Source organism: Myotis lucifugus, unplaced genomic scaffold (genome assembly GCF_000147115.1).
Source record: "Myotis lucifugus unplaced genomic scaffold, Myoluc2.0 scaffold_15, whole genome shotgun sequence".
Classification (NCBI taxonomy): Eukaryota; Metazoa; Chordata; class Mammalia; order Chiroptera; family Vespertilionidae; genus Myotis; species Myotis lucifugus.
Genome location: NW_005871063.1, coordinates 1,959,225 through 1,982,078, shown reverse-complemented (window position 1 = coordinate 1,982,078; position 22,854 = coordinate 1,959,225). Strand labels below are relative to the sequence as shown.

The 22,854-nt window shown below is 39.1% G+C and overlaps 2 protein-coding genes across 10 annotated transcripts; one reads left to right on the top strand and one right to left on the bottom strand.

Annotated features, from left to right (window-relative positions):
- The first annotated feature begins 605 nt into the window (after positions 1-605).
- Positions 606-15,822, top strand: LOC102439822 (EF-hand calcium-binding domain-containing protein 1-like). 9 transcript variants are annotated; one of them, XR_002828276.1, is made up of 7 exons: positions 606-1,612; positions 6,153-6,308; positions 7,490-7,594; positions 9,575-9,729; positions 10,377-10,492; positions 11,181-11,285; positions 13,636-13,650. XR_002828276.1 is itself a non-coding variant. In XM_023750708.1 (6 exons), the coding sequence occupies exons 1-6, from the start codon at positions 1,555-1,557 to the stop codon at positions 15,461-15,463; spliced, it is 600 nt and encodes a 199-aa protein (XP_023606476.1). In that variant the 5' UTR covers positions 606-1,554; the 3' UTR covers positions 15,464-15,822. The 9 variants fall into 9 exon arrangements, 7 of the variants coding, with proteins under 7 accessions (XP_023606476.1, XP_006085132.2, XP_023606478.1 ...); XR_002828275.1 differs by having other exon boundaries at positions 10,377-11,285; positions 13,636-13,646; XM_023750708.1 differs by lacking the exons at positions 10,377-10,492; positions 13,636-13,650 and adding an exon at positions 15,443-15,822.
- On the bottom strand, positions 14,054-22,681 carry RBM48 (RNA binding motif protein 48). Its single transcript, XM_006084949.3, has 5 exons — positions 22,531-22,681; positions 21,804-21,994; positions 19,723-19,868; positions 15,835-16,403; positions 14,054-14,371 (listed from the first exon to the last, which is right to left on the bottom strand). The coding sequence occupies exons 1-5, from the start codon at positions 22,639-22,641 to the stop codon at positions 14,276-14,278; spliced, it is 1,113 nt and encodes a 370-aa protein (XP_006085011.1). The 5' UTR covers positions 22,642-22,681; the 3' UTR covers positions 14,054-14,275.
- Between the last annotated feature and the right edge of the window lie 173 nt (positions 22,682-22,854).

Genomic DNA, 22,854 nt, shown 5'->3' with positions numbered 1-22,854 from the left:
GAGAGATAACCTTTTGCATTGTTTCTCTTTGATAACCTTAACATTCTCCTAATAAGGTATGGGGAGAAAATTTGACTGGTAATGTTATGGTGCAAGTCAACATCTCTTACTTCTTCCCTCCACCAACCACCCCTTTTCAACACAAGGCATGTTACTCAGATAATTATGCCAAGGTAACTGAGACAAAATTGATGAGTGTCTGGACAGAAAAATTGAATTTATACCAGTGCTACCTCTTTCTCGTTGTTTTAGAGTCATTTGGTTGCCCTTAATATATTTAGGTGCTTTAAAGACCACAAGAGTGTCCTGAATTTATTTTATCTAGAATATGGGCTCATATTCTATCAGTCAAGATGTGCTAAAGCCTATTGCCTAATTTTCTTTCCTTTTATAGAGAACAATGGCTAACTTCAAAGAAAAGAGAGGAGAGCAATTATTCAAACTTAGTGACAGGTTTCAAACTTTTATTTTTAAATATATATATATATTTTTTTGTTGTTTGGTTTTCTAAATATATTTTATTGATTTTTTACAGAGAGGAAGGGAGAGGGATAGAGAATTAGAAACATCGATGAGAGAGAAACATCGATCAGCTGCCTCCCACACACCCCCTACTGGGGATGTGCCTGCAACCAAGGTACATGCCCTTGACTGGAATCGAACCTGGGACCCTTGAGTCCACAGGCTGACGCTCTATCCACTGAGCCAAACCAGTTAGGGCAGGTTTCAAACTTTTGAAATTGCCCATTTTGAACTTAAATCTATAGAAGAATTTTAACAAAACTTTTCCCCCCCAGTTGTATTTGCCTTATTTTAAAATTTGTTTTTCTATTTTATTAAAATTTATTTTAGTACTTTTTTTTTTCTTACTGCAGTGAAGACCATCAGATACAAACTAGAAGATGCTTGGTCTCTAAGATTTGACAGTAGACAAGAGTTAAGACAGTTGTTTTTGTCTACCTTTGGCATCATGTTTTCCTACCAGTTATGTAAGTTGGAGGAGTAAAAGTGGGGTTTAATGTTTCTTTAGAAGCTCCCAGAGTAAAGCCTCTGTTTGGATATCATGAGAAGGTACTGGTTTTGAGTTTGCAAATGAGGTTATGATCTTTGAAGGAGCTTTTTATAGCCTGGGAATTTATTTCAACTTAAAAGTTTAAGGTCTTTGTAATCTTATTTAGTTTAATTGTTCAAATAGGAGAGAAACATTTTCAACTGTAGAATTTGTGCTGAGGAAATATAAATGGCAGTATAATAGCAAGTACCACTGTCAGTGGTGTTTAGACCCAAAGAAAAGATAGATGTTAGACTTGCTGTGATATTTCAGATCACAATAACATTAGTGAAATCATGGCATGAGTACTGAGAGGTAACAACCATTGTTGCATATTTTTCCAATTACTTGAGAACCTTCTGTATTTGGTTGCTGGAATGTTGCCGTCATCACATTCTGTGTTGGGTATGACATCGTGAACTGGAACCAGTGGCAGTCCAGGAAGCCCAGGTGTGGAGCTACGCTATCTGAGAAGTCTGCCGTGTGTTGAAGCCACATTCAACATGGACCCGAAGGCTCTGGGGAAACTGGTGGAATCCATCAGTAAAACCGTCAAGAGCTGTGAGTACTGACCAGACATCCAGCACTGCCCGAGCATCTTTATTCAAAAAGAAACATTGGTAGACATACTAGCTGGACATTCACAAGTGCTTTGTAAGCTCCAAATTAGAGTTCGTCTGTTTCCTATATAATGTTTTGATCACTTGAAAAAAACAGACCGCAAGTGAACAACTATCCCTGCACTTACATTGAAAATAACCAGCTATCCTGAAATATATTTGTGTATGTGGAAAGAAGAGCTTGAGAATTTACGTGAGATCATAAGTGCTAAAGGATTATCTGCCAACCAAGGACTGATAAGTATAAAGGTTTACTTGGACCAGTTCCCCAAGTTCTCTGGCACAAAATCCATAGAAGCAGATGATTGCTCTGCTTAAGGGAGCTGGTAGAGATATGTAACAGGAAACTAGATGTTGCATAGCATGGTGCCTTGAACATACCAAGTGTTTATGAAAATTAGTCTTAACAGATTTGGAGGGGGGAACTCCTTGCCCTGACAGACCTTAAAAAGTAATCTTCATGAAAGTCTTTTCTACGGTATGACCACAAGCCTTTCTGATAATACTGAAAATCTGTTTTTAGAATTTGAGGAAGTTACTTTTATTTCAGCCACTTGGACAGCCTCATTATTGAGCACTTCCACTTTTTCTCATTAGGACAGGCACCACCTTTCTAAAACTCTCCTTGTGGATTTAATTCTGTTTTCTCTTATTCCGGATACATCTTAAATGATCTAAACTCCTCAAGCACTTGTAGGGCCCGTTTCCAACCCTGCTGTCCATACGTCCCTTAAGTCTTATCTGGCAGATTGAGCCAGTGTTTAATGTAATGTCTTCTGTCATTTGGTGCTTTCCTAACAGCCTGAGTTTTATGACATTCAAAAGGAATTTTTTTATACTTAAAAATACATAATTCTTCTCCCATCCTAATGAAATTACGTTTAGCAATGCCTGTGATGAGTGTTAAATACCATAATTTGTTATTTGAAAGCACTTCTTTGATCAGACCCATATCCCACAGTCTTCTGCAAAGAAGATATTTATAATTGTTTGAAAAAAGGGATGGGTTACTATTTTTCGAAAGTTTTTGACACTGATTCACTGTAACCAGATCACTACTTTACACTCAGATTACTAACAGCTGGTCTTTGTTGAGCTCTCTATTGGCAAGACACTGTGCTGAATGGTTTATGTTCATCATCTTTAACTCAGAACAAAGTCAATAAGGAGAGGCCTACCCACCAACTTCAGCAAGTAATTGAAAGTACATGTATGCCCCTGAAGTGTGATGACAAGAATAGTACTTCATCTTATTCTTCCCCAAAGCACTTAACTTTACCACCCCCAACTCATTCCTTCCTATAATCTAATCATAAAAAATCAGACAAAGCTAAATTAAGATTTTATATATATATATATATATATATATATATATATATATATATATATGTATATATATGTATTGGCTGCCTCCTGCAGGCCCCCCAAAGGGGATTGAGCCCATACCCCCGACCCAGAATGGAACTGTGACCTGGTTCATAGGTCGATGCTCAGCCACTGAGCCACGCCAGGGGGGCAAGAAACATTCTTAATTCACAGTCATGAAAAGCAAGGAAAAACTGAAAACTCATAAGTTGGAGGAGACATGACAACCAAATGGATCTTGGAATTTAAAAAAGGACATTAGTGGGAAAACTGGTAAATCTGTAATTTAGTTGATAATATGCCAGAGTTACTGTATTATTTTTGCCAAATGTACCATGTAAGATGTCAACAGGGAGGAGCAGTGAAGTATTTATAGGAACTCTATACTACCATTGCACCTCTCTTGTAAATCTAAAATTACGCTAAAAAACTTAATAACACAGGTCAGTCTCTGGCATCGCAACACGATTCTATCCACAATTTCTCAAGTATCACAATTGTTTTGATCACATATATAAGATCTTTAGATAAAATGAAATGTGAGCCACATCAATAAACTCAGAAAAAGTTACCCACTGAAGATTGTCTAAAATCCTTGATTGCTTTGTTGGATGACTCACAATATTTGAAAACAGCCCCTCACTTTCTTCAGGGATCCATTTAATTCACAGTAGTGTTGGTGCTAACATTTCCATTCAGGTAGTGATTCTCCCTCGGAATTGAACAGGACTGCTTTCAGGCAAGCATATTAGTATATTACTATGCACTCCATAGAGTGCCACATCTGAGCTTCCTTTTTCTTCATATTCCAAAAAAAATGTCTTTCCAAGTTTTTGTCCTCAGAGCAAGTTTTTGTCCCCTTTCTATTATGTAACCTTGAAAAGTCACATCGCCTCATAACTCATGTACTGTATTGGTTGACAGGAAACCAGCACAAAAGCCCCCCCTTAGTTTCAAGTGAGGGGGACAGACCCCATCTTTCTAAGGCTGGAGTGTCAAGTCACATTGAAAGAAGAGCATGTGGGGTAGGGTAGATTGTTCCAGTGGTCTCTGGGGAAAGACAACCTGTCACATCTGGATTCACCACTCGTAAGGTAGCTTTAAGAATCTGCCAAAGTGATCTTCCTTATGTGCAAATCTGATCCTGTTAACTTGCCTCAATTTTTCAGTAAGCTCCCCATTGCAGCTCTCAGAACAGGCCTCCACGCATTCAAGCATCCTCTTCTGGCAAATGCTTACTCCTTTGGCAGATCTTAGCTCATGACACCTTCTCCTCGGGACCCTTGTTAATTTCTTACCACTTCCCCCCAATTGATTATTCCTTCCTTTGGGTTACCCCCAACCACCATCAATCATAGTGTTTGTACTACCTTACTGCACTTTATCTCCACCAAAGTGTGACAACCTTGAGGCAGGCAGGAAGTATTCATTGCCTGGTTCACAGAAGACCCTTAATAAATGCTTATTGGATGGATCAAGAAGACCTTTAAGTCATATTTTATACTAGCTACACTGGGAAGCCTGAGGATCTAATTCAGTTAATAAAATACTATTGGGTACCTTTGTAATTGCTTATTCTTTAGATTTGTCAATCATCCGAAGAGCCAAGTCATTCTGACCACAGTGGAAGCCCTATTATGGCAAACTGCATATTTGCTATGTGCTATTAATTTCAGTTGGGTAACCTGAAGTCATTTCAAAGACAGCATCTAACAATTTTTTTCTCCCCACCTTCCCCAGAAATAAACAAGAAAGGGAGGGAAGACAAGGAAGGGAACAAGAAAAATAGTAACCAGCTTTCCCTCCTCTTTCAGTTCTCTCAATCTTTGATTCATAGAATTAGACTTTTAAACACTTAAGGACTCTCAGAGATCATTTAGGGCAGATAATACCCAATTTTCATAGGTGAGGACTCTGCGGCGTAAAGATGGTATATAACTTGTCTATCTCTCAGCTATTTAGTCTCTCAGAAATGGAAGTAGAACCCAAATACTTAAATCTACTACCCCCAACCCACTAATCTTAGTTCTCAGTCCTGATGGTGCATTAGAATCACCTGTGCACTTCTTAAGTCTCCTTAGGTCACTAAGTCTGGAGTGAGATCTAGGTACATAAGTATTAAAAAGTTTCAGTTTAGAGCCAGTCATGAAATCCTACTATTTTTTGTGTGTGTGTATTTATGTATTTATTTGGCAGTATCTCAGGCTCCTTCCCCCCACTCTGACCTCGTTTCCATCTCCCTAGCCCCGTCACTCCAAACCTGGCTTCTGTGCTTCCAGTTTTCCTTTCAGTACAGCTTGCCACTTGTCTTTTTCTAAACCACTTAGCCCTGCAGAGGTTCTCAACCTGTGGGTCACGACCCTTTCACAGGGGTCACCTAAGACCATCAGAAAACACATATAATTACATATTGTTTTTGTGATTAATCACTATGCTTTAATTATGTTCAATTTGTAACAATGAAATTGGGGGTCATCACAACATGAGGAACTGTATTAAAGGGTCGCAGCATTAGGAAGGTTGAGAACCACTGCAACTGAACTCTTGTTTTGAAGCTAATTCCTGGGCCTGCTGTTAGCAATTCTGAGGTAGGTCTGGGGCAAGCCTGGCAATTTGCATGTTTAACAAGCAATGGAGAAGGGGTTGATTTTCATACAGTTGGGCCGAAGATGACACCATGAGAGTTCAGTAAAATAAATGTTAATCCTCTGACCAGGCATTCAAGGCCCTCCACCTTCTATCTTATTTTTCACTTTTTCCCAACTTGCTGGCTCCCAGGAAGACATTCAACCTCAACCTCCATTCTACCTCTTTCCTTTATTCCTATTGTTACCTCTCCCTGGAATTCCCCACTACTTTACCACCCCCAACTCATTCCTTCCTATAAAAATACTATGCATCCTTCAAGGTCCAATTCAAAGTTCATTCCCATGAAAGTGACCCAACTTCTCTTTCCAAGTGAGAACCATCTTAATTGTATAAGCTCTTGAGTAACAAGTCCATATCATACTTTTTATGGCATCTCGCATCAAGGGAAAAAATAGCTTTTAGTAAAATGTTGTAAATTAGATTGGAGAACTCAATGATTAAGTCATATTTATATTTTCATTTTACAGTCAAGAAAAGTGAAGTCGAGAGCCTCATAATACTTTTTCACGGCTTGGTGGAAAAACCTGATGTGAGGCTTGATAACGCTAGACTAGATCGGAGCACATTTCGAATGATCCTGCACGGCTTGTTTGGAATGACTGATGATAAGCTAATGAATAGGGGTAAGAAGTCATAAGGGACTGAAATGAGCCAAGCTGAGGTGGCAAATATATATATATATGGCATCTATATAAGTAGATTTAATATATGACAAATATATTTAATTTTCATCAAAGACTTTGATTTTTTTAATGCCAAACTAGAAAGACAATTCTGGTAGTGCTGCCAATGCAAATCAGTAGTTGATTTTATTGTCAGGATGGTTTTTAATATAAATTTGCTCAAGATGTCTTATGACTGTACCACTTTGAGAGATAACTAGTAACGGGCTAAATAAGCTAGCAGTATTATTTTTCAAAGATAAGCATGTGGCTTTTAATCATGATGTCTATTAATTCATATGCTGTAGACATGTAAATTTTTCCTCATAAAAATGAAAAATACTGCCCTAACTGGTTTGGCTCAGTGGATAAAGCGTCGGCCCGCAGACTGAAGGGTCCCAGGTTTGATTCCGGTCAAGGGCATGTACCTGGGTTGCGGGCACATCCCCAGTAGGAGGTGTGCAGGAGGCAGCTGATCGATGTTTCTCTCTCAGCGATGTTTCTAACTCTATCCCTCTCCCTTCCTCTCTGTACAAAATCAATAAAATATATTTTTTTAAAAAAATGAAAAATACTCATTATACTAAAAAAAATAAGGTCATTTATTTAAAGTAGGAAGTTATTTAATATGAGGCAGTCATTTTCACTAACTGATTTTTAGTGTTCAATTTGGTAAGTTTTGATCTATATATGTACACCCTTGAACTCATAACCATAATCAAAATAATTAACATTCATCATCCCCAAAAGAGTCAATACTATTTTGTTTTCTATATTAAGATTTCATTGGTAATTTAAAAATAGTATTATTTTAGTAATTTATTTTCAGGCATTGTACAAGCTCTTTAGAACAGAATTTTGCCACTTTTTTAGTATAAAAATTACTACATTGATTGGCTCCATCATTGTACATAGTAACTGTACAAAACAAGATCATCATTGATCATGGAGGAGAATGACTTTTCTTCCTATAGAAATCTGGGGAAAACATTTTCAGTAATTTTGACTTTTTCCAGAATGATTGTACCAAAACCCTCTTCTCCCCTCAGTTTGGGAGGAGATTTTTAAAAATCTATACATGCGTATTCTTGAATTATAAAATAGCTGTGAATAATAATACACTTATATGTGCTTTTTTTCAGTATTTTGTGCATTTGACAAAGACAGTGATAACTGCATAAATGTAAATGAGTGGGTTAAAGGATTATCAGTGTTTCTTCGAGGGACTTTTGAAGAAAAGCTGAAGTGTAAGAATTCTATATGGCATTACTGGCTTAGTAATATATATGGTTAATTTTGTATTTAGTGAATGTTTAAATATTTTTTAAAAATATAAAATTAGTGTTCTTTATAGCAACCTTGCAAAAATAGTTCATGACAGTTTTTAAAAAAATACAGGCCAGATGAAATGGGTGGGCTATTTCATAGGAGAGTCCCTAGTCCCAGGATCCCCAAACACTTCAGTCACTGGTTCTATAATGTTCAGATGTCACCAGGATGGGTCTTTGGCTTAAGGCCCAGGCTAATAACAGAAACTAAGGATTAGGACTATGCCAACTCTTATCAGCTAGTAAGGTGGAAATTTCTGAGGCTGCCTCTGAGCTCAGCAGGAAATAGGCTTTGATATGGGTAGTGCACACGTCACATTGGGCCATTGCCTGTGGCCTGTGTGTGTGTGTGTGTGTGTGTGCGTGTAAAACAAGGTAAAACGCACGTTAACCACCAGACATCAATACTGTAGTGTTAGTGTAGATGAGTGAAAAGGGGGAAAGCCTAGGACAATGAGAGCCCAAAGGGAGGAGGATGATAAAGAGAGCCTCTTACAGAAAAGGAACATTAGGAATTCCAAGCACATTATCCCAGTTCACAATTTTGCCTAGAAATAACTGAGGCCTCACCTCACCTGTACCATTGGTGTGGTGTGTATTTCCTATGTTTTACACCTCTAGTTCCAAGATTTGGGGCGAGGAGCCCTGGAAAGATAATAGGAACAATTTTAAATAGTAGTTTTCAAAGAAGCAGATTGCTTAAGAGAAGACAGCAGAGTACTGAGGAAGTAAGCAATTTTTTTTTATCCCTTCTTCCACTTGAATTTGGATTTGGAATGTTCAAAAAAAGATCCCTAAATTAAACACATTTTAAAGTGATAGTACATTTTTAAAGAAACACATTTTTAAAGAAAATCGCCAACTTTCTGACATTTTTGTTTCTAGTTTTGTGTTTTCTTCTTCAGTCTAATTTTTTACAGGGTAACATTTAAATATAGTTGCCATTAAGCTTATTGCAACATTCCTATACAAAAGTCTCACCTAAAAGTGAAACGCTAAGTTTCTTGGAGATAAATTCTTGTGGTAATACTAATACGTGGTGAAAATGGTTGTGACATTGGAAGTAGCTGTATAGTATTGAATAGCATCACACTATCAAAAAATGTTTCCTCCTCTAACCCCACTTCCTAAAAATGTTTCATATACATTTCGAGATATGTTAATTTTGGGGAAGATACTACTTTTAGTAGGGTTGTGTTGCAAACTCATGTATGCAACAGATTGGAGAAACTTGACAAAAATACACAGCTAATCTAATACTCTGGAGTTTTATACATGGTTCTGTTGCTTTTGTAAAACGCTTAACTGGGTTACAAACACCACAAGAGCTCTTGCACTGCTGTATTCCCAGGACCTGAGTAAGTCACTTGCGGATGAAGGAGTGGATTGTAGGAGTGCTTACTCTGTGAGGAGAGAGCAGTTTTTCTGAGTAGTGCAGACAGGCAGGCCCCAAAGAGATGACAGACTCACTGGCTAAATACACCGAAAAGTGTTATTGGTGACATGGCAAAGTGTGTACTTAGTTTTTGTTCTCTATGTAAGACGAGAATCATAAAGCTGAGATTTTTACACACATATGTATACACGTATAAATGTATTGTATGATCAGAGATTTAAAAATATGTATCCCCTTTATTTCAGCTTCATAATATTTTTAAACCCTCAATATCAAAATCCAGAAGTTACAAGTCTTTCTTTACACGTTCCAAGGGGTAGTTATCTTGTGGAAAGAAATGTAATAAAAGGTGCTTTATTTTAAAAATCTCTTTACCATATAGGCCAATAATTGTAGGTTGTATAAATTGTTTTTATTATTATATAATGAAATAACTAAGGAGAAGATTAGTGACATTTTAACTGTCCTTATCCAAGTCTTTAAACATCTTATGCTTTGAAAAGTCTGTTTTGAAGTGTATTATTTGAATGGTGATGATGGTTACATTTCTCGAGAGGAAATATTTGACATGTTGAGGAACAGTCTACACAAGCAGTTATCTGAGGAAGAGGCTGATGAAGGAATAAAAGAATTGGTAGAGATAGCGCTGAAGAAAATGGTAAGAATGAAATACTGTAATTCATTATAACCAAGCAAGTGGATATTGGATAAAGCTAAGATGAAGAAATTATTTCCCTCCATAATAAATGCAGCCTTTATGAGGGCAGGAGTTTTTGTTTGTTTTCTGCTCTGACCATTGCCTGGAACAGTGTCTGGCTGATAGTGGGTGCTCAGAAAATATTTGTGGAATTTCTGGGTGATTAAATGAATCACTATTCCAAATTAATGTTAATTTTCTCATTTTGAAATATTTTAATATTAGTAAAACCTCACTAATTGTGGGAAAGGCAGCAGGTTTAATGTGTTTTAAATTGGATGCTATTCTAATCTGTCTTCATTACCTTAGCCTTTCAATTCTTCCAAATATTCAATATAATAGAATAACATAATAATAAAAGGTTTTTTAAATAGAGTGCTTGCTATATGCCAGGCCCTTCACAGAACTTTAATATATGAATTCATTTTATCCTCAAAACAATCCTGTGAAGTAGAAATTATCTCTATTTGGCAGATGAGAAAACTGAAGTACAGATGGGTTTACTCAAGGTCACACTAGAAAATTGGGTGCAGAATTCAATGAAACCAATAATATCCATTTCTAATGGACATAGTAATTTCTCTCCTTTTCTTACTGTGACCCTCCAGCAGATACCGGTGAATATTTGTGGCCCTAAGATTTGTGGGCTTGGCTAACCCATGACTCTGGAGTTTAAGAAAGAAACATGATGTGGACTGCAGAGTCTCAGACTCAGCTAACACAGGTCCAGAGTATACCCTTCCACTGCAAGTGCTCACTCGACCCTGCCAGGGCTCAGGGTAGACTTCTTGGGAGACAGTATGTTCCCTCATACCAAACCCACCCTCCTCTTTTTTGAAAGGAAATGTTACGGAGTGAACCTTTTCTGACAATTATTCAAACCTTTCTCTAGATTAGACTCTCAGTAGCTCTGATTTAGTTATACCCTGATGTGTGGGAAAAAAACACACACCAAAGACCCATCAGATCAAATCCAAAATCACTGAAGCAGTTAAAGGCATACATAACCCACACACATGCTACCCCATGATTTACTTAGTCACCCATAGTCCCTGTCATGAATGCTCCACTTGAGGCAGGTCCCTCTTCTCCTGACTTACTGTCATAATTCAGGTTGGGCCATTCTGCACTTCCTCCACACACTTCCCCACCTCTCTAGATCCCAACCATCCCTAAAGGCCTAGCGGTGGTCTGCATGACTCTAGTCCATCTTGGGCTGTGAGTGCTCTAACTCCCAGTGCCTCGGTCCTTATCTGAGCAACTCCACTTTTATCCTTTTTACATGATGAGCTCCCAAGTAAGAGATCCTTTCAGGAACAAGTTCTAGTACTAAAAATTAAGCTTGAGAATTTTTGCCCTGTGGTCCTTATTTTATCACAAAAATAGCTGTACAATATGGGCTTCCTCTCTAGGATTATGACAACGATGGCAAGATCTCTTTTGCCGACTTTGAAAAAGCAGTGAAAGAAGAGAGACTTTTGTTGGAGGTGTTTGGACAATGTTTACCAGAAGCAAAGGTACAGTGCCAACAGCCCAAAAAGGTTGAGGGGACATTTTAACAGATCTGAAAATAACACTGATTAGACACTCACCTCTTTAGGGCTTCAGCTCACTGCTAAGTCTAGGCAACCATGAAGGGCTCAGCCCATCCTAGTGCTTTGGGAACCAAGACAGTAGTGACTGTTTAAGTAACTCTATTCAACAGACTTTTCTTTTGGGCTTGTAACTTCAACTGTATACAAGTCCTGATTTCTTGTATGTTAATATTTCCCCAAAGAAAACCAAGGTATATTGGGCTTACTTAAGGGATAGAACAGTGAATAAAGAGTGGGTTCAGTAAGAACTGCTAGGAGAAAACTTGATGTCTTTCAACCCAAATGTTGTCAATGAGAATAAATTAAATTTTAAAAAATTTGAACACATATATAGTATTTTGTGGTCATAAGGTTTATTTTCATGTTTGGATTTGACAAAAGTTTTCTGAGCTAGAAGAGCCAGCCTAATAATTTATTTGACTCATTAACATTTTAATTCTGCCTCTGATCAACTCTGCTTTGCAAACATAAGAAAACACTTCTTTTTTGAAGAAACTTTTTATTCTGTGGTAATTTAGATGATTTTGTGAATGAACTTGCATAATAAGCTATCCTTAGCCATCTTAGCTCATCTCTCTTAATTTGTCCCAATGTAGTTTATTCATACACACCTATGGATATGTTTAGTGATTGTAGAGGGAGGGATGGAGGGAGAGAAAGAATAGAGAGGAGAGAGAGAAACATCGATCTGGGTATCAAAACCAAAACCTAGGTATGTGCCCTGACCAGGAATCGAACCTACAACCTTTTAGGTCTACAGGACAATACTCCAACCAACTGAGCCACCTGACCAGGGATATTCCCACATCTTGTCTGGAAATATGTGGTAAAATGCAATATGTGAAAGGCAGACTTCTCGTTTTAAGGGACTGATGGGTGAAACAGTGCAGAATAATGGACTGGGTTGGAGTAACTACTTATGTCCGATGGATACCAACAGTTCTTGAGTTGTTCCCAGAGACTTCATCTGTAGCCCAGTTATCTGGAGCCTTGCTACTCAGTGTAGACTGTGCACCAGCTCAATGGTATCACCTAGGGACTTATGAGAAATGCAGAATCTCAGACCCCACCCCAAACCAACTGAATCAGAATCTTTTTTTGGTGCCTGACACAAGAAAGGGTTCTTTCTCTCATGATCAAATAGTGTATTGTTGGCAGGGTTGGGGAGGAGTGCTGGCCTCCACACACATATCAGGAATCCATTCAAGAACAAAGAACCCACTTAGCAGCTCCTCCCTTTAGGACTGTCAGACTTTGTGTGTGTGTGTGTGTGTGTGTGTGTGTGTGTGTGTGTGTGTGTGTTAAAATACACCTACGTCAATTTTAAGTATTCAGGTTCAGTAAAGTACATTTCACACTGTTGTACAAGCAATCTCCAGAACTCTTTCCATCTTGCAAAACTGAAACTCTGTGCCCATTAAACAACTCCCCATTCCTGCCCCCACCAGCTCCTGACCACCACCATCAGAATTACAATAAGACTCTGAAGTGGAGGTTCGTAACACCTTCAAGTCCTAGAAGGCTGTCCTAGACAGCAATGTATTCTTCCTAATTCTACGGTCAGGTCTCTAATACATCTTTTACCTGAATTCAGCAAAAAATATATCTAATTGCCTTACGAGGAACTAGGGCCAACCCCCTTGCCTGCAGCTTCTATTAAGACCATCTAGCCCTAGCCAGTTCGGCTCAGTGGATAGAGCATCAGCTTGCACACTCAAGGGTCCCAGGTTTGATTCTGGTCCAGGGCACATGCCTCCAGGTTGTGGGCTCGAGCCCCAGTAGGGGGCGTGCAGGAGGCAGCCAATCAATGATTCTCATCATTGATGTTTCTCCCTTCCACTCTAAAATCAATAAAAATATATATATTTTTTAAAAAGACCATCAACCACCTAGTGCCCTCCTAACAAGTCTGGATCAGTAAGTCATAACTGAAGATGAACCTTCTTAACTCTAATGTTCAAATTCAATCCATTAGGCCAGAGGCCCTTAAGGATAGGGAGGAACGAAAAAGAGATGCCATTTGGTATGGGCCTTCTCCAGTTATTTTTATCAGTAAAAATATGAAAAATATAATTGGATTTCCATTATGTAGTCTACTAACAGGGAAAAAAAAGTGAGTGTGCTATAAAAGTAGTGGTAGAAGTCACTAATTTACAAATTCTAATTTGCTTCTGTCATAGATCAAATAAATTCTTCTGATAAGTTAACTAAAGCATGTAAGCTTCTAATTTCAGCTTTGTTCTAATAGTTTATTAACTTTTTTACTTTACAGATTTGTCTTGATTTTGAAGCCCTGGCATTCAAACACATCCTGAATTCTGTCTAGTTTTTTAATGTGAATCACTCAATACTTGCATTAAAATAAAAAACAGATCCTGGTTGCCTATCTTTATTTCCTTCAATTAATTCACATATAGTTACTGCAATGTGAAAGGTAATATTATAAGAACAGTTTCTGTAATAGTAAGTTTGGATCAAAATAACATCTATAATAGGTAATAATAAGCAAATTTATTTAAGTTAGTAAACAACCTTGGATCTTGTAGCATCAAGTCAGGCATTCCCAACCCTCTTTTCTCTTCCTTCCTCAACCATAGAAGTTGGAAACCTAAAGCATTCACTATTCCAGACTCCTCAGGAATAGTCATGGGCCCAGGTCTAGCCAATAAGATGTAACTAAAGTCACTGGATGGCGTTTCTAGGAAAGTTTTTATTAAGGGAAACAGTTGGCTGGCAAGTATTTTGTCCACAATAAACTAATTTTAAAAGGTGAAACTAAATTAAACAAGTAGCTTGAAAGAAATTACAAAGAGTGCATTCAAAAAAATAGCAGCAGTAAAATCTCTTCAAGAATTAAAACGACAGGCTAAAAATAAATACTCTTAGAAAATATTAATATGCTACTAGTAATCTTATATTCTTCTTCTTTGTTTTAATGGATGACTTGTATGCACATCTTCCAGCTTGTCCTCTGGAGGCTTTGGCACATTTGGCACAGTTGTAATCACCTAGTTTTAGAAAAGAGAGCCAGAAAAACTTAATTTTATAGTAAAAGAATAAACTATCAGAAGACATAATATATTCAATAGTTTAATCCTTGCTATCACGTTTGAAGCAGAGCTAAGCCAAGTTCAAGGTACAGCCTACAATCTAGGCACAGAGCAGTTTTCTGTCCAAACACTGATGGGAGTAAAACATTTTTTAAATTTAAATTCTTTATTATTTAAAGTATTACATGAGTCTCCTTTTTCCCCCTTTGACCTCTCCCTGGCTGCTCCCACCCGCCCCCAGCACATGCCCTCACCCCCCTACTGTCTATGTCCATTGGTTATACTCATATGCATGCATACAAGTCCTTTGGTTGATCTCTTACCCCATCACCCCCCACCTTTATTTTTAAAGCCATTTAACAAGAAGAAATTTTTGAGGGAGAGAAGTAAACAGGCTCTACTAACATTCCTTTGTAGATCTGAAGTCCCTTGTTATTTTATGGGTACAGATAGCTATCCTGCTTGCATACAACTTGAAACACTGATAATGTCTGATATATTTAGAGACATGGAGGTTTGGGGGGGGGGTTGAAAAATTTAAAGAAATAATCAGAAAATGTTATAATCCTCAATTTTTTAGGGAAAATGAAATCAAATGCATCATGAAAAAAGGAGACAATAAGTTACAGCAGAATAAGACAGTCTTCACTTAAACTGGGAAATTATTTGAAACCATAGTAAATTATACTTAGTATTTCTCCTCCTTATTGTTCTACTGTTTCTATACCTAGGATTCAGACCTAACATATTTTTCTTGAAAATACAGTCAGCTCTGGCTGAGACGGCTCTATGTCTGTATCCATGCCTTAGTTCAGTGGTATGTGAAGAAAGGAAGGGTTGCCAGCACAAACTAAAAAATTTAAAAGAGGCTTAAGCATAAAAACTGTGTCCATAGATTTTTATTACTATAAAACACCCCTTATCCTTAATCAGATAATAATTTCCAGGTAAAAAACGTACATAAAATAAGCTACCTTGCCCCTCCTTAATCACATTATAAAACATAGTATTCTGTTTCTTTTGTTAAAGATGTTTTTTATTGATTTTTAGAGAGAGGAAAGGAAAGGGAGGGGGAGAGAGAAAACCACTGAGTTTCGGTCGGCTACCTCCTGCCCCTGCTGGAGATCAAGCCCCCAACCCAGGCATGCAACCTGACCGGGAATCGAACCAGCAACCTTTCAGTGCACAGGATGATACCCAACCGAGCCACACCAGCCAGGCTAGTATTCTGTTTCTTGTTTAAAGCAAGGATTAATGGTATCAAAGCAAATGGTATTTGTTAGTAAAATTCAGTAAACACATCAAAAACTAAAAATGAAAAATAGTAAATGATAATACTATAGTTCTCATAAATAATTCTCCATTTAGGGTTAGTCCTATAACCAAATCGTCTCTTAGAATACTTCTTTAAATGATCTTACCTCTTTAAGTTTATTCCGAATTAAATTCGCTGTTGTATTCAAGGAGTCATCATGCATATCCACTTTGGGTATGTCTGGTAACAAAGGCCCAATCAGCACCTCATTACTGCTAGTGCTTGTTTCAAGAAAAGGTCCGAGTTTACGATCATCTTCTCTTCTTCTCTTCCGCTCCTGCAGTTGTGTCGTCCTAGGCATAAATCTGTCAACGGCCTCTGAAGGAGTAAAAGCCTTCTGAGCACCAGGGCAGGCCACTGAATTTTTTAAAGTTTTCATCTGCACTTTCTGCAAAGAGTCATTGTGGTTACAATGCCCCACTGTTTCATCACGGTTTCTCCCATACTGAGAGGAGCTTGATGCTCTGTTCTCGTACTCTCCTGATGAACACATACATGTTGAGGAGAAATAACACAAAGGCAACTCACAAGAATAAGGAAGACAAGGATCTGAGTTCCCAGCAGAAGTGTTCAGCACACCTTCACAAAATCCAGATTTCTTTGAGTGGAAGTCCTGTCTAGAATCTTTTGTGTCTTTATACTCTGTAACCAGTTTCTTCTTTGTCATGAAATAATCTTTATATTACAATTTAAAAGGTGAGAGAAAGGGAAAGAGAAATAGTTAATGTTTTCATCATTCAGAAAAGTATAATTCTAAAAACAAACATTGCTTTAAAATGTTAACAAATGTTACCCTTACAATTTTATTTCTTGGGCAGGCAATACATTCATGTGGTTTAAAAGCTAAAAAGGATAAAGGTAAAATAGTGTCACGCTACACTTTCTTTGCTCCCCGTATGCCTGGTTTCCACCCCCCATAAGAAATCACTATTCTTACTTTCTTATTAATCTGTCCAGTATGTCTTTTTTTTTATTAAATCTTTATTGTTCAGATTATTACATTTGTTCCTCTTTTTTCCCCCCCATAACTCCCTTCCTTCCAGTTCCCACCCCACCCTCCGCCCTCACTCCCCACCCACTGTCCTCATCCATAGGTGCACGATTTTTGTCCAGTCTCTTCCCGCATCTCCCACACCCTTCCCCCCCCAAGAATAGTCAGTCCATTCCCTTTCTATGTCCCTGATTCTATTATAATCAATAGTTCATTCTGTTCATCAGATTATTTATTCACTTGATTCTTAGATTCACTTGTTGATAGATGCATATTTGTTGTCCATAATTTGTATCTTTACCTTTTTCTTCTTCCTCTTCTTAAAGGATACCTTTCAGCATTTCATATAATACTGGTTTGGTGGTGATGAACTCCTTTAGCTTTTCCTTATCTGTGAAGCTCTTTATCTGACCTTCAATTCTGAATGTTAGCTTTGCTGGATAAAGTATTCTTGGTTGTAGGTGCTTGGCATTCATCACTTTGAATATTTCTTGCCATTCCCTTCTGGCCTGCAAAGTTTCTGTTGAGAAATCAGCTGACAGTTGTATGGGTATTCCCTTGTAGGTAATTGAGTCTCTTTCTCTTGCTGCTTTTAAGATTCTCTCTTTGTCTTTTGCTCTTGGCATTTTAATGATGATGTGTCTTGGTGTGGTCCTCTTTGGATTCCTTTTGTTTGGGGTTCTCTGCGCTTCTTGGACCTGTAAGTCCATTTCTTTCACCAGGTGGGGGAAGTTTTCTGTCATTATTTCTTCAAATAGGTTTTCAATATCTTGCTCACTCTCATCTTCTGGCACCCCTATAATTCTGATGTTTGTATGCTTGAAGCTGTCCCAGAGGCTCCTTACAGTATCTTCGTATTTTTGGGTTCTTTTTTCATTTTGCTTTTCCGGTTGGGTGTTTTTTGCTTCTTCGCATTTCAAATCTTTGACTTGATTCTTGCGCTCCTCTGGTCCGCTGTTGGGAGTCTGTATAATATTCTTTATTTCAGTCCGTGTATGCTTAATTTCTAGTTGGTTCTTTATCACAACATCGAGGGTCTCATTAGATTTCTTGTAGATCTCAATAAGTTTATCGGCGGCTTCTAGACAGTTCTTGAGGGACCTTAAAAGTGTGGTTCTGAACTCAATATCCTCCATTGACAATTTTGTCCTGTTTCTTTGTCTCCACATTTTTTATGCTTTCTTGGTGCACCCCCTAGTGGTCTTTGTGCGCAGTCTTGTTGTAGTTAAGCCTTGATTGTTGTAGTTAATACTAGGGGGATTTGACCTCCAGGCCAACTGGCTGTGAGAATCAGCTGTGTCTGCAGTGGGAGAGCTTCTGTGATGGATCTCTAGGGCAGTGCTAATCTAGCCTTTGCCTGAGGCTATCCGGCAAATGGCTCTGTGAGTGGGGGCTTGGGCGGGGCGGGTCGCACGGGATCAACAGGGCGGGCGGAGCAAGCAGTTATGGCTGCTCTCAGTCCCCTCCCCAGAGGCTCTGTTTCTCAGAGTCCCAGCAGCTGCTGCAAACCTCAGAGAGAAAGCTGCCCTCACGTTCCGACCGATGCCAGACAGTCCCACTTCTCCCGTTTGAGTCTGGGTCCCTAGAGACTCGCCTGGATCTGGAGCTCAGAGTCTGAGACTCCCTCCCGATTGAAAACGACAGCCGCGCCCTCAGCCACCAGCCCGCTCTGCGCATACCTCCGCACCTTTGTATTTTCCGCACTGCGCCTCCTCTGAGTCTCGGCACGCTGTTCTCCTTCCTTCTAGTTGAAGAATTTCCCCTCAGCCAGCCTTCCTGTGGTTCTGGGTGACGTCCGTTCTGTCTTTTAGTTGTATTTTTGAAGTGGTTGTGCGAGGCAGCAAACTCTGGTGTTTACCTATGCCGCCATCTTGGTTTCTCCCCAGTATGTCTTCCTTCCACCTACCCTCTTTACCCTCCTGTAATACCCATTTCTCTGCACCTTTGTGTTTTCCAGTTAACTGCAGATATTGGAGAGTTTTTCCATGTCATTACATACAAAGCTGCTTTTTTGTTTTTTACAGTACGAGTATATATGCTGCTTAGTTTGTGTTAGTTTTTATAGAAAGCAATATGCTGGGCCCATATTTAGTAATTTCCTTTGTCCCCCACACATATAAGTTTGTATGGAGCTAGTTATTTACACATTCCACAGGTTAAAGTTCAGTGTCTACAGGGACTCTCAACAGTTGTCTTCCCAAATTTTCAGGTAAGGTTTTCAAGAGTCTCCCCACTTATTTCTCTCTTCACTATTGCCACATTCCCATTCCCCAATCAGCCACAAACTCATCATATTCAATAGCTTTATGGACACTGACTTTGACTTTTACCCAAAGGGTGAAAATTTTGTCATCTAAGCCTCTGGTAGCATTCAGATTTCAGACTACACATGCTATCTTAATCTAATTCTGACTGCTCTAGTCCTACAACCCACGTACCAGATCTCATGACTCCATTCCAGGCATCTGGAATTTGTGTCTAGGGAAACTCAGTTGGGCATATGAGGCACCTGGCCAACTGTTGGTCAAAAGTAAAACTTTCCCACTTTTAGCAGTTTTAGATTAGCCAATGGGAACTGGTCTGTGAATCCTATTTCTCACTTCAAGTCAAAGCTTTAATTCCTTCGCATGGGACACAAGGCCCTTTACGAAGCCCATGTGTGGTTATCCTGTACTATTCACAGTTCCTTAGAATGCACGATGCTCCTTTATTCCTTTAAACATGCTATCTGGCCCACCTTTCCATTTCTTCCTCTCAACTTCTGAATAATGTCCACTTATCCTTCAAAACTCAGCCCCCTTCTCATCCTGTAGGAATTCTCCCACAAACCAATATCTCTTTCTTCCCATCCCAGATTACATTGAGTGCTACAAAGAATCATGTTACAGTTGTTGAATATTGTGATCATTTACTTGCCCCTCTTCCCACTAGACTGAGAGCTCCATTAAGCTATACTTAGCAGAATGCCTGACACATAGGTGTTTAGTAACAGGCTTTCCATACCTTTATTTTTAGTAGCTCTTGCTATATAAGCCTTCCTCTCTTGTAATTTTTTTCTAGTTTCTTCAACTGTCTCAAATTCCGGAGCATAGCACACATGAAGCAATCCACCAAAGAAACTCTGTTCATCCATTTTCCTCTTGGCTATCCTAAACAGAAATACATGATAGCATGGTTTATTAATCTAGATTTACTTAGGATAAAACTTGACTAGTATACAATGCATAGATCTAAAGAGCAAAGTCCAGCTTTTGCTATGTGTGTGTACATCCTATGGTTTGGGAGTTAAGTAATTTGCTTATGGATGGAATTGACCTTCTTGATCTAGTGCATACTCTACTAGTAAGAGCCTTTCCTCCCCTCTCCCAACATTGTTAATGGGGTTTGAGCTAAGTCATCCACACATATCTAGACTCCCTTTAACCAACTTAGAATCCAGCTGGTTAGCCTAAGGTACACAATCCATTGCCATAAAATAGAGATTTTTCTCTGTGTGGAGTTAAATGGCCCTTGAGAGTTAGCTTATACCCAATTTAGCATTCTCAGCACAATGTATTCCTATATAAAAAATTAATAAAAATGCTGTAACTGTAAAATTTTCAATAATTGAGGAAATACTGAATACAGTGGGGCCTTGACTTACGAGTGTCCCAACTAACGAGTTTTTTGAGATATCAGCTGTCTCTCGGCTGATTTTTTGCATTGAGTTGATAGAGTAATTTGAGTTAACGAGCTCCTTAACGAGCTCAGTCTTGGAACGAATTAAACTCCTAAGTCAAGGCCCCACTGTATATAACAACTAATCAATGAGAGGATGGTATCATTCAACAAATACTAAATATCTATAACTGGTCAGGCATTATAATAAATATTGAGGTACTTCTGTGCTCAGGGATAATAAGAAATACTTATTGAGATTTTACCACATGCCAGGCAGTGTCCTGAGTGCTTCACTGGAATTAACATTTCACAACAATCCTATGATGAATGTAAGGCCTGGGGAGATTTAGAACTTGGCCATGTTTACCCTGGAGAGTGGAGCTAGGATTCAAATCCAGATGCCGAACTCCAAGGCCAATTGTACTAGGTAGGTGCTGTGGGAAATGCAAAGACTCTAGAAAATAGCTTCCCTAACGATGAGGAACTGGCAAGTTGGTTAGGAAAGTGAGACTGCATTTAAGAGCTACCTGAGAATAACACCTGACCCCATAAAATAAGTACTTTATGGCAGACAAGTGCTATTTGTGGCACAGAAAAGAAAATATGAATTGTAATAACCAGGAAAGGATGGGTCTTGGAACAAATCAGTAGGAGGGAGGGTTTACATAAAAATAGGTAAGGCATTTTACATTTCAGCCTTTTTGGAACTGAGTTTATGTTACATAGAAAGCTGGAAGAGATGGCGTTAATTCACATAGTTGCACAACAGTAAGAACCTCAATAACTAATGTTTACTGCATTCTGAACAGGAGGCGTTATGCTAATCCCTTTACATGGATTACCTCATTTCAGCCTCACACAACCTCAGTAAGCAGGTCCTTTTATCATATGGATTTTATAGAATAAGTGAAACAGGCTTACTAGGGTTTAATAACTTGTCCAAGATCATGACGTTATAAGCAAGGGAATTGGAAAACTTACTCTAAACCCAATTTTTAATCTACCACCCTACAAGACAAAGTGTTAAACATGAGAATGATGTGATAGAAAGTGTTTTAGAAAGGCAAACATTTAAAACTACTGGAGGGCCCTAACCGGTTTGGCTCAGTGGATAGAGCATCAGCCTGCAGACTCAAGGGTCCCAGGTTCGATTCTGGTCAAAGGTATGTACCTTGGTTTCGGGCAAATCCCCAGTGGGGAGTGTGCAGGAGGCAGCTGGTCGATGTTTCTCTCTCATCGATGTTTCTAACTCTCTATCCCTCTCCCTTCCTCTCTGTAAAAAATCAATAAAATATATTAAATAATAAAAAAAAAGGACTGGAGGAAGACAAGAACAAGCATGTTGTTATTGGGTAATTCAGGTATGAATGTGGGAAACCTGGGGCCTATATGGGCAGTAGGACAGTGCTTAACTTGCACATTACCTTGCACTTTGTAAATTCATAAATTTAATAAGATAAACTTCTGTAAATTCTTCTGCTGGGTATTCATCTAGAGCATTATACTGTTCAATTGCACCATATAGAGCGAATCGTTCAACTAATTCCTTCATCGCTCCCACTGCAGGAACTCCTTGTATTAATAAGTACCGAGATTCCAAATTAATTGTATATACCTAAAAGAAATGCAAACAAGTTAAATGTATCTCATAAATAAGTCTAAGACAAATCTGCTTTTTTTAAAAATGTCCAAAAGCTTTAAAAACAAGAAATGTTTTTCAACCAGTTTGCAGAAAACAGAAAATCAAAAACTTAGCCCTTCTCTCTGATGAAGAGCTCACTCCACGTGAATTCGCCCAACTAAAGCATCACATAGACTACCTTCGATTGGTAGATTTTGCAGAAATGGACTGGGTGCAGCTACTGGAAAGAGTTAAATATTCAGAGTGCTTACTATGTGCCAAGGAGAGCCGTAAACACGGAAGAGACAATGATTAAAACAAAGCCCCGTTTCCGCAGAGCGGACGCCCTCGCAGTGACCAAAGGGGTCGCGGGAACCTCTGGTAGCGGATGCCCAGGATTCCTCACACCCACCTGCAAGGAGATGGGTCCGACCGCAGCCTCACTCACACAGGCTGGGCGCGTGGAGCTAGTAGTTTTATGTGAATTATAAAACTACTGAGGGTAGCAAATGAAACAAAAACCACTTTACCCGCACGGAACGAGGCCGTCGCCCCTCCCGGTACTTGGCCCGCGTGTCGCAAGCCGCCCTTTGGACGTGGTGGTCTAACAAGCCGCCCAGCTCCCCGCCGCCCGACGCCATCTTGCCGGCTTTGGCTCTCACAGAAACGACAACATCCGCCGGCTGCACTCCCGTTTAGCCAATAAGAGAGAGGGATAAGTCAAGGCGTGCCGGGATTGGCCGGAGAATCGATAGCGTCGGCCGTCGTTTCCTACGAAAGAGGACTTGTGGACGGGGTGCCGCCCCCCAGCGGCGCGGCGGAGAGGCCAGGAAGGAGGCAGAGGCTGGCGTGCC